A 12,903-nucleotide genomic window follows, 5' to 3' on the forward strand; every position below is an offset into this window, starting at 1 on the left:
CCTTCGCGGTGGTTTATTCTTTTAGTACCTTTATTATGCGTCTGCACGGAGGCTAGGCACATCCGGCTATAACTGACTAATGGAAAGAAAAAATGGTTGCTTGTCGTTGTATTGTGAGAAAAGAAGCGTTTAATTCTGATTGTGGAAGTGTTGTGAGCAGTACTAGTTATTCTGCAATAGTGTTAAATAGATCGCAATCGTTGTTCATGTAAAAATTCTCCAAATAGTTTATGCTATGTTTGTGGGGAATTAACTTTGAAATCACAACATCGATCAATTACAGACGATGTAAAAAAAAGCATATTACTTGTATTTTGGCTGTAAAGTAGGTGATCAAGATAAAAATTGGGCACCACACTTGTGTTGTATAACGTGTTACGTGAAGTTAACAGAGTGGTTACGAGAGATAAATAACAATATGTCTTTTGCTGTTCCATTGATTTGGTGACAGCCTACCAGTCGTGTGGAAGATTGTTACTTCTGTATTAGCAAAACAGATGGATTTTCAAGGAAAACGAAAGGTAACATTGTGTATCGTAATCTGCCATCAGCCACAAGACCCTTGCCACATTGTCCAGAACTTCCTGCCCCTGTCCCTTCCGCCAGTGGGGTCAGAATACTCAGACTACACGTCAATTTCCACTGATCCTACCTACATTCCCGAACACCATGAAACACCTCATCTGATAGACATGCAGAACTTAATGATCTAGTTAGGGATTTAGGTCTTTCCAAGCAACATGCTGAACTATTAGGTTCTAGATTACAAGAATGGAGCTTATTAGCAAGAGATACAAAGATTTCAGTTTTTGGAAAACAAAATGATAAGCTGACTACTTATTTTGCAATGGAAAATTCTGTTTGTGCATGCAGAAATGTGATCGGGCTGACGGATGAATTAGATACCGGTATTGAGTACAATCCAGAAGAATGGAGACTGTTCATCGTTTCATCAAAACTAAGCTTAAAAGCAGTTTTGTTACACGATGTCAATACAAAACCTTCCATTCCAGTGGCTCATTCAGTCACGATGAAAGAAACTTACGAAAACTTGTCACTAATTTTGAATGCAGTAAATTATAATGAACATCGCTGGGCAATTTGTGGTGATTTGAAAGTAATAGCTTTGTTGCTTGGATTACGAGGAGGATTTACTAACTTTTGTTGTTATTTATGTTTGTGGGACAGTCGAGCAACAAAACAGCGTTATGTGGTGAAGGACTGGCCTATCAGAAAAGGTTATATTCCTGGTGAACATAATATTAAATATCAACCCTACGGAATTATGAGCATGGAAATCTTTTGCATCTGTTGTCAAAGGAGTTTTAGGGAATCACAAGGAATAAAATTATCGCCAGTTAATAGAGACATTACTAAGAAACTACAAAGAAATGCGCTGCCATATGTCACTGAAGATCCACTTCTTACATTCACATTTGGACTTCTTTCCTGAGAACTTGGGACTGTAAGTGATGAGCAGGGAGTGCGATTTCACCAAGACATTGCTACACTGGAGCAACGGTATCAAGGAAGATGGGATCCTCTGATTATGAGCGATTATTACTGGTTTTTACAAAGGGAAGATTCCAGTTCACATATGAGGAAAAAATAAGGTATTTTTCTCTGTTTTATTGCATGAAGAGTAGTTTTTATAAGTCTTAATAGCTGGTCAATTATTAGTATACCATTACTATCATATCTAAAATACCCTTGAAAATTTTCATACAAAAATAACAACAAAGTAATTTTTAATGGATCAAAAATCCTTATTCGATGTATCAAGTACATTCTATAACACAAAAACGCGACATTAGTTAAGGTCAGCGTATGTTATTAAAGTTATGGGAAAAAAGTTCAGATTTGTTGAGGCCTTTAGAATGTCAGACAACGATATATCGTTGAATGAACAGCGCTTATTACTATACCAAAACAGGTGTTGGAGGCTAAGATAGAAGGAAAGAGGGCAAGAGGGAGGCCCAGAGCAAGATGGATGGACTCTGTCAAGAACAGTATAAGAAATAGAAGACTGGACTGGAATACAGTTACTAAAGAGGAGTGGTGGAAGGAGAGGCAACGGCGGAGAAGTGCCATCTTCACCCCGACCTGGCAGGAGTTGGACGAGGGTAAATGAAAATGATGACGATGACAGTGAATGTTCATATTAACCTTTAGAATGCCGGACAACCATATATATAGTCGTTCGAACCTGGATAGACAGAGTGAGAAATGAAGATGTTAGGAAGGAAGTTGGGATAGGAATGCTAAATGAGAGAATTGAAAGGAATAAACTAAGGTGGTTTGGACATGTAAAGAGGATGAGAATAGAATTCTAAAATAGATGCTGGAGGCAAAGTGCGAGGGCAAGAGAGCAAGAGGAAGACCTAGAACAAGGTGGATTGAATCAGTGAAGAGCAGCATAAGAAGACTAAATTTAGACTGGCACAAGAACGTGGAAGAGGAATGGTGGAAGAAAAGAGGAAGATTGAAAAGTGCCATAAATATCCCAACCCGACAGGAGCTGGAGATAAGGGGAAATGATGATGATGATGACATTGTGAAATGTATGTAACATTGCTACAGGGAACTTTTAAGATTGAGAGCTATACAACTGTATTCAAATCTGTTTCTGAGAGTACTCAATCTGAATATGGTACACCATGAAGCGCTCATCTACATACCAAGGAGCGGCTGCATAGTTGTCAGCTTGCATTTGGGAGATACTGGGTTTGAACCCCAGTGTCGGCAGCCCTGAAGATGGTTTTCACACCAGGCAAATGCTGGGGTTGTACCTTAATTAAGGCCACAGTCCCTTCCTTCTCACTCCTACCCCTTTCCTATCCCATCGTCACCATGAGACTTGTCTGTGTCGGTGCAATGGAAAGCAAATTGTGAAAAAAATGAAATTTAGAATAACTTCATCCATATGAAGGGAAAAACTTGACTGAAGACTTTCAAGAGAAGATTCTTTGTGAAGGCCACGTGCAACACACTCAATGCTGCCGTGATGGGACAGATTTCTTTAGATATAATTTCAGATGGGAAATAAGCCCATTATTTTCTCTGAGGTCCCAGAAGTATGTCGGCAGAGGTAGGATGGAAGAAGTTCTGCACCAAGCAAGTTGGCTATGCGGTTATGGTCACATAGCTGTGAGGTTGCATTCAGGAGATAATTGGTTCGAACCCCACTGTCAAGAGCCCTTAAGATGGTTTTACATGATTTCTCATTTTCACACCAGGCAAAGTAATTAAGGATACAGTCGCTTTCTTCCCAGTCCTAGCCCTTGTCTCTCCTACCGTCGCCATATGACATGTCTGTGTCGGTGTGACATGAAACAAATAGCAAAAGAAAAAAAGAGAGAGAGGAAAGAGGTGTGGTTGGTTTTCTTAGACCTCAATTGTTTGGGCCATTGATTAGTATACAGTGGCATAGCAATGTATTGAGGGGGACTAAAGAGGAAATGTAATTTTCTGTCGTTAATATTAGTTGTATCGAGTACATGAACATAGTAACCATGTAAAATATAATTTCCAGTATTTTACATCTCTTTTACTGCAAGAGAAAGAATAACTTAGATTATTACATTTATTCAATTTTTCACAAAAATTCAGAGTTCTCCAAAATATTAGTTCTGTCTATAAAGTGTGCAATATAAATTTTATCATTTATATCGAATACATTTTATTCCTGCAGGCTACACTAACACTTTGGATTCACTCATTTAAATTTTTAATATGAAGACTCTCATCATCAGCACAGGACATGTTCGTATACCAGTTTTCAAAAGCATCACGCATTTGCAATCTACAGATTACTGTATATCCGTGATGATGTTACAAACTCTCAGTGTTCGAACTGGCGTCCCCCTGCGTCAATGCAAGCGTGGCATTGTCGCACAAAGTTCCTTCATACCCATTCGAATATCTCCGGTGTCATTTGAACAACGTCGCAGGCAGCGAGAATGCTTGCCAAGAGATACTCTTCAGTCTCGACAGGTGTCTCATACACAAGGCCTTTCACATGGCCCCACAAGAAGAAATCAAGTGGGGTGAGATCAGGCGAACAAACGGTGCTCAGAGATGGACTACCCGTGGTGTTGAAACTACATCCGTTGAAGGGTGAACGTTAAACAACTTGGATTATTAATAACCTTTGACTCGTACGTTTCCGGACCACGGTTCCTTATCTCAAATTGATCCGTTTTCTGTCCTCCATCATCACATCATCACAGATATATCCTGTATAAGTATTCCATGGTGGTCAAAACGACATGAGCTGATTCCACCATCTTTGTTCCAGTGATATAACTCCTACACCAATCTTTGAACTCTTTAATAACAAGAAATACGGTAACATGATTAAGCTGGGAAAGTGCAAGGATGGAACCTTCCATCGAAGTGTCCGACCACTTGTGAATGCACGGATGGTTGATTCATCAAAAGAGTGAAAAGGAGTTAAAAGTATATTTCAATTTTAATTGAATATTTGATCTATTTCATGTGTTTAAGTTGATGCTTTCACAGCGCAGATTCAGACACACAGTATCTTTTTGCTGCCGGTATGTGAAAGAATCAAACTGCAGGAAATTTACATTTTGCAAAGACTTTGTTCAGATGAGAAACTTGATGGCTATGACTCTTCAGTGACTGATTAAATTGGTAAAATTGCAGAAGTTTGGAACAGTAAGAGTCTTGATGGTACTCTGCAGTACCTTATGAAGGCATTGGAAAAGCTTTAGATGGCCTGATTCCATAAGTTTACCCAATATGTTAACATCGAACAAACCGCATACATTAACTCTGCAGAAAACAGTAGAAAAGACTTCAGTGTTATACCATCTGTGTTCCAAAATTGATCATTTCTAGCCTGTAGCTGTCCATCCTCGTCTTTGGATCTCAAAGCTTAACTCTGTATAAGTAATGAAAATTGTACTTTTTCTTCTCAGGTAAACTAACTATTTTGAATGTTGTAATTTAGGACTGTGTACAGCTGTACTTGCAAGGAGAGCGAATCTCTGGCTGGAAATGTCCGTCCTGCAAGGAGCCAAGAGATGCTGTAAAGAAATTTGACATCATCAAGTTGCCTCCAATTCTAGTTGTACATCTCAAGAGGTACGTTTGAAATATTATTTGTAGTTTATATACCGAGCAAGTGGCCGCGTGGTTTGGGTCACGCAGTTTGCATTCGGGAGATAGTGGGCTCAAATCCCACTGTTGGTAGCCCTGAGGATGATGTTCCATGGTTTCCCATTTTCACACCAGGAAAATGTTTAATTAAGGCAATGGTCACTTTTAGCCCTTTCCTATCACCTCGTCGCCATAAGACTTACGTGAGAGTTGTTCAGTGGTTCTTATTCCAGTCCAGTCTTCAATGTTCTTGAGACGTGACGTTCTGTTTTCTGCCTGTTCCTCGCTGTCCTTCAATTTTGCCTTTTAAAATGAGATGCAATACTGTATATCTTTCACCACGTAACACATGCCTCACATATGGAATTTTTCTGTATTTGATGATTGTCAACAGCTGTCTTTTTTAGTGTGCATGCTCTGCAATATCTGTTCACTAGCGACCTGCTCTATCCAGGAGACTTTTAGCACAGTCTAATATATACAGTCGGGAAGCTTTGATGATATTTTTCATCTGAGGCAACTACAGCGCTCCAAGCGGCGAGGTAGAGGATTAATATTTAGAAATTTCATGATCCGTATTGAAATGGGATTACAATATTTGAAATTAAGAGGGTTCCTCCTATTCAATACAAAGATGTTTATTAACGTGAAAGAATCACATATCGTTCACATGAGGTACTAGTTTCGGCACCAAATATGTGCCATCATCAGCCACAAAGTCAAATCGGGCAAACACAATAAAACCTTAAAACAACTTTAAACACACTATAACACCTGCATGGATGAATATGAAATATGACTTTAAAACAACTTTAAAAACACACTATAACTCTTGCACAGATGACTATAAAATAAAATATGGTACATGATGAAGTTGCATTTCATTTTAAAATCTGTTAAAATGATGATTCCGTTGTTGTATACCTATGGCGATTTGTCCAGCTTGTGTATATCTTTAGTTTTCTAAAACTGTTAAATTATGCTGCGGAGTTTAATGTCATATGAAGTTGACACTGTGTGTTCTGTAGTTTGGTTCTGAAAAATAAACGTAAACATTAACTTGGTTAGATCCAAAGAATTGATTCCCACTTCAGTATGGGAACTTGGGGAACTTCTGAACCATTCATGCAAATAATGTTCTGACAAGATTATTGTAATCCTTATAAAATACTAGAGGTGGACAAACAATTTATTTCAATGAGGAGTTTGAGGATAATATTGAAATATTTATTTAATCTTAAGGAGTTTATTTTTTTTACCACGGACTATAACATAATATCGCTTCTAGAGGGCAACCGGTTGGAAATAAGTATATACCATTGCAGACTTTTTTTGTAGAGGTTTCTTGGTTATACTTGGGGTATATCGTTGATAGTTCACGCAGCGTAAGCCAAGAAAGCAAGTGACCGATTGACATTTTTGTCTTTTTCTTCGTATTTACTGTATATCGGATCACGGATACTGTATTATTTCATGAGCTTCGAAATATATTCAGAAATATAAATTCTTAGCACATATTAATGTTATTGGTTTTACATCCCACTAACTACATATTTGAGCGCCTTCACCACCGGAATGAGGCAGGATTGAACCTGCCAAGTTGGGCTAAGAAGGCCAGCACTCTACCATCTGATGTGCTCACAATAATAATTATTGAATTACATTACTAAACTAGGGACTAGTTTTGGCCTTGGCTGCCACCTTCAGCCTTAATGTAATCATCTAAGAAATAAACAAATGTAAAAACACACAATTGACATGAAAACTAATGTACAAACACACAATTAACATTAAAATCTGGGATGAAATAAGTGTAAAATCTGAAAAATAAATAGGCTCTAAATTCTTAGCATCTGGAGTATGCTGGAGTATTGAAAAAGGTGGACCGTATGACATTAATTTAATAACTATTATTATTGTGATCACAGTTCAATACGCATCAAAACCATGAAGTTTATATCCTATGATCTGAGTTGCTACTCAGCCCGGCTATTAGCACATAACGATAAGTATAGAAAATATAATTTTCATTTTTATCTGACACCTTTTTACCATATAAGCTGTAATAATGGAGATATTCAAGAGTTTATTTCAAAGTGTATCAACAGCCAAACATTGCTGACGAGGAAGTATTGTTATGCATCACAGTAGCAAACTAACTGGCTGTGAATGTTGTTGTCGTGATAGTCTTTACAATATGCAAAATAATAATAATGTTATTTGTGTTACGCCTCACTAACAACATTTACAGTTTTCTGAAACTCAGGGTGCCGTAATTCTGTCCCACGGGAGTTCTTTTACGTGCTGACAATTTATAGCACCACACGCGTTTCCATAATATGTTGACTGCATTTTAATCAGTACAGTGGTTCTACTTTAAATACTGACAACACAAACACTGTTCACTTGCTTTTAAAGTAAGATCTTCTGGATCCCCTTGCACCAACTATGAATCTGATAACTTCAGTCCTCTTGAGTTTGTATTTTTCAAGGTATTAGGAGATGGTGAGAATGTACACTCTCTTTTTCTCTCCGTCCACATCTATACGTTTATTGTCATGAGATTCAAATTTGATTGTTGGGTCACTAATGAATCCAGATCCGTCAGTGTCTTCATATGCAGGGATATCTATAGGGCATTTATTTCCTTCATCAGACCTAGACTTCCTCATGAATAGTATAGCCAATGTTGTTAAGTCCTGTCGTAGTTAATGAATGGATTCAGTGGTGTCTACTGTTCCGCAGAGTCTCCTCATGCAGGCAGTATCCCAAAACGTGTGAAAGAGTTCTGATCTCGTTGTGGCAGTGCCTACAACGGTTTTTGTCTCGGGATCTGCCAGCTACAACTTGCACAACTGCCACATTAGCCTCCATTTTCAATCCATCACACCACTCACTGTTAAACTCTGATGATTAGAAATGTTAGAAAAGTTTTCACTTACAAACTTTGCTTTGGGGCTGACCCCGCTTAGTAGTCTGAAGGTGAATGGGTTCTTAATAGTTGTTGTGTCCTTTTGTTTCATTGTTGTAAATGTTTTATTCAATTTCAGGTTCTGTGTGGAAGGATGGTGTCGCAAGAGGCAGACATTTGTGGATTTTCCCTTGGATGATTTTGAGATGAAGAAGTACGTAGTGAATAGGGACCAGAAGTACACTAACTTTAACTTGTATGGTGTGTCAAACCACTATGGTACGATGGAAGGTGGTCACTACACAGCTTACTGCAAGTCTTCCTTCTACCACAAGTGGTACAAATTCGATGACCACGAGGTGAGCGAGTTATCGCCATCAGACGTACGATCTGGTGCGGCTTACATCCTGTTCTATAGCTCAGTGAACTCTAAAATACCAATTTTCAGCTGAATGTGTTGACGACTCTTAAGACTGTTACTTGGCACAAATCGTCCTTCCAGTACAAAGGAGATTTGATATTTCTCCTTTAGTTCTGTTGCACTCAAACGCTTCCTGTTATAAAGGAATAGATACACACCAATGGTTCCATCAATAAGTATTGTGCAGATATTTTACTTATAGAAGTTTTAAGCAATGATACACGTTATCTGAGAAAAACAGTGGAACTTTAGTTGATATAGAACAGTACTTACTGAACTTAGAATATTTTCTTGAATGTGGCTTTGGTTGTGGTATATTTCACAAGCGTTGTGTGTGCTCATTGCAGGTAATCTATGAGTAGCAATGTTGCCATATCATTCAGTAGAATTCAGTTTTTAGACTGCTCAGTTACCACAGAACTTTTTCCAAGCCTTACAATGATGCCTCACATTTGTCTTCATTGCCTCGTGATTGCTTGTAGTAAGTTCTGTGAAGAAATTTGTTCAGTCTTCCAGGACATTATTTTAGACAAATGTTCACCTCTGTTCAAATTAAATATGAGCAGCACTTTGTATATTTCCTCTAGGTAAGATGTCTCTTCCTCGTTGTTGCCTAGACTTTGTCAAGGTGCTTGGAATTTGATATTGTAACAGAGTACCAAGTACTTTCTGCCAAATCAGCACTTATTGAGGCATGTTTGGAAAAATAATCTAACTTTGAAAATAACTCTTTAGGTGACTTACCTGTAACCAAGTTAGCTTTGTCTCCTTCAAAGTGCTTTTCTCTTCTATTAATACGACGCTCCCACATTTCCACTTATGGAAGCAGTGCTGGTAGGCAATTAGCAGGATCAAGCACCGTTCTGACTGTGATTTTAGTTTGATCTCTTCACTTGCCTAAAATTGTCCTTCCTTTTGGAGTGAATTTCAGTTTTAGGAATAGAAAATAGTCTGCTGGGGCTTGGTCAGGTGGTGGTGTCACAATAGAAGCTCTACAAGTCCAGGGTTTTTCACCTGATATTTTCTATCAAACATCTCACTTCAAAATAATACAAACAGTTCACCGTTAATCCTCAGGTAGAGATTCATGGAGGGCAACACCATTGACGTCAAAACACTTGACCTGACCTGCCGAGCTTTCTTTGATCTAGGCGAATCATTGAAAACTGTCTTCTCCATTTGGGATATGTGAAGCTGTCTGGCTTCACTTTTGACTAAGTGAGTGTATAACTGTTAGGCTGTTCAGTCTGTGAGTAAATACATTTATAAATCATCTGAGAAAGAAAACTTATGATAACAGGATTATACCAGAAAAAGAAACAACTTAATTAAAATAGAATGACGTTCCGTTCTTGAAAGAACAATATCAGATTCTATCCAATCATGATTTGTCTACGACACGCAGTATAAGACGAATTGCCATAATTGCCTTTCAACATAACGACTATCCCATTCAAGCACCATGTCAGCCAGCCTACTGAAGTCCACCTTGAATAGCTGAACATTTACGTGCGCACCATACCATTCTACAAAAGCGGAAGGAAGTACAGATTAACAGCCTAATGGTTGGTGCTCGTGGCATAATACCTGCCTTGTTCATAGAATTCTGGAAGGAGTTTGAGTCAAAGACAAATGAAACTGGCTCCCCTGTGCAAATGCTTTATTTTTTGGATTACTGTACTGTTTGCATTTTTTAGATGCCTTGTACTTGCACGGAAAGTGTCCGACACACTTAAAACATCGTGGCTTATCGAACTTTCCTATGACAAGGGGAGGAAGTCCCTCGCTTCCATGTACATTGCAACACAGTGCAATGACCACCACCCTTGTACAATTTCCGGGCTGGCACTTCTCTCCTTCAAAACCAGAAGTCCATTTGGGCTCGGCATTAAAAAATAATGCAGTTTCATCAGCGTTGACAGTATTGTTCGGTGCGTACGAATTGATTATATGAGCCTCGCTGTTTTTCGCCAACTGTTGGCATGGCTAGTGTTCGTGGGCACACTTCCTGCTACATGATATTGTGGCGTTCCTTAAAACGCTGAATATTATGATTTTACTTGAACTTAGCAAATATTGAAGCCCACTATAGACGCACTGAAGTGAGTGAAAGTACGGAAAGCTACCCCAGCATGTTCCGGAAGACGCGTTCTATCATGACACGGAGAAATTTTAATATAAATTAGTCTGAAAGATACTTTTTTTTTTTAAATGTAAAGGCAGTTTTGATTTAGAAGTCTGAATTTCGGTAATGGGACCAACATTATTCTTCGAATTATGAATTATCCGCATTTCGAATTAAACGATTTAAATAATATGCAAAACTGTACCTTGTGTTTCCGGGAATGAGAGCGTCTTTGAATTAGGCAGGATTTTGAATTAACTGATTTTGAATTAACCGATTTTGAATTATCGAGGTTCTACTGTACACCAATGCTTCACCAATGCTCAAAATATTCCTTCCAATACTCCCAGCAGTTGAGCCCTTTTATTACTGCAGTTAAGGAACAGCGACTATGGTATACCTGCATTTGTCTGACAAGAATGTGGGAGCTGCCAGGGAATTCCCATCTATACGGCTCACAACTCATTCCTTCATACCATGCAAACACAAAGAGCTGCAACCTTAAATACTGTTGTAGGTAACTTTCAAGGAAGGCTAGAAAGAAAATCTTTCACTTTATAATCAGTAGCAAGTTCCGATAGTGATAATTTACCATACACAATGTCAGTTGAACGGAAGAGGTCTCTTTACGACTCAGCATTCGAGTTAAAAGTTACGGAATATACAAAATTACGTGGTAATGGGACAGCAGAAAGACAATACCTACTTGTGATTTGTAACAGTGACAGTATTGCACTACCTACTGGTAATTTGTGTTTGTATACAAGTTAAATTATTCTGTAAAATTTTCTTTGAAAATACAATGAAATTATATTATTCCTTAAATTTTCATCAAAATATCAGGTGCGTCTTATAGTCCAAAAAATACAGTACATTGGAGAAATTAATTTTCAGGCTAAATCAAATACCTTTTACATTGTTACTCATCATCTTTACCAACCATCAGTATTACTGATATATTAGTTAATAATTTATTAGTGAGTTATTAAACTGTCATACTAAATCTGTGCCAACCTTGTACACGGTGTATCCGTGATGAAGTTACAAACTTTCATGGATGATGGAGGACGGCAAATGGATCAATTTGAGATAAGAAACCATATTCCGGAAATGATCGAGTCAAAAGTTAAGTGAAATTCTACTCATTTAAGCCCGTTTACCTACACAAGTTTCACAGGCTGCTCCATTTACAACAAATGTTCGAATTGGCGTCCCCTGGCGTCAATGTAAGCATGGCATTGTCGCACAAAGTTCTGTCGTACCCGTTCGAATGTCCCCGGTGTTGTGTGAACAGCGTCGCAGACAGCGAGAATTCTTGCCAAGATCCTCTTCAGTGTCGGCAGGTGTCTCCTACACAAGGCTTTTCACATGGCCCCACAAGAAGAAATCAAGTGGGGTGAACGAGAGGGTCACGAAACAGGACTGGCGTCCGTTAAGAATGGACGGACATTAAACAGCTTGGATTATTAATAACTTTTGACTCAAATATTTCCGGAATGTGGTTCCTTATCTCAAGTTGATGCATTTACCATCCGCCATCATCCCTTGTAACATCATCACGGATACACCTTGTATATAGCATGTTTGACAACCATCCAGCAAAATTTATCTCAGCATTTCACCCAGAGGGGTGGTAGTGTTAAAAGAATATCAAATATGATTTATCACTACATCGTGTAATTGACACTGTGTTAAAGTAAGTTGGGAAGATGTTTTGCAGGAAATGCAGCTCACTTCATTGACAAGCCAACAAGTGTTTAAGCAGTGACCACACATCCCTCATAATTCTCAGTGGCTACCTTTCCCATAGCCTTATGGAACAGCTTTATGTAAATATTTGTTTTTATTGTTGTTTTTTAATACTATTGTTCTTATTATCGCCATTAGTATTTTTATCACTACGTAGTGAAATTTCATTGAAACATATTCGTTGTTAATTTCTACATTGTATCTAGTACAAGTCTTCCCAGTCTGTATGTTGTAAGAATTGCAAGATTGTCAGATCTCAAGGACAGTGGAAAAAATACCGTATTTTTTCGAATCCGAGACGATGTCTCAGAATTTAGTGTGAAAAATCACGGATCGTCTTGCATTCGCGACTGAACAGTAATGAACACCACGGTAACCAAGCTGTTTCCCTTCCCCCCCCCACATGCACAATAAATTTGACCTTCAACATCTACGTCTTTATTATGCATCGCTAGCCGCAGCAGTCAATTGTACATTGCCTCTGTGTAACGTCACTAATTCTCAGATAATAGTGAGGATAGAATGACAATCTACTAGCCTCTACAAAAACGTTGCTCAAATCCGCAGAATGGC

General features: G+C 38.4%; 1 protein-coding gene across 1 annotated transcript in view; it reads left to right on the forward strand.

Annotated features, from left to right (window-relative positions):
- The window catches only part of Usp8 (Ubiquitin specific protease 8), a 159,543-nt gene extending 150,966 nt beyond the window's left edge, over positions 1-8,577 (forward strand). The window contains exons 15-16 of the mRNA XM_067156292.2: positions 4,976-5,109; positions 8,175-8,577. Of these exons, the coding sequence (XP_067012393.2) occupies positions 4,976-5,109; positions 8,175-8,487 (447 nt within the window). The 3' untranslated portion in view covers positions 8,488-8,577. The remainder of the gene's footprint in view (positions 1-4,975; positions 5,110-8,174) is intronic.
- Positions 8,578-12,903: the final 4,326 nt, after the last annotated feature.

Source organism: Anabrus simplex, chromosome 12, assembly GCF_040414725.1.
Source record: "Anabrus simplex isolate iqAnaSimp1 chromosome 12, ASM4041472v1, whole genome shotgun sequence".
NCBI classification, from domain to species: domain Eukaryota; kingdom Metazoa; phylum Arthropoda; class Insecta; order Orthoptera; family Tettigoniidae; genus Anabrus; species Anabrus simplex.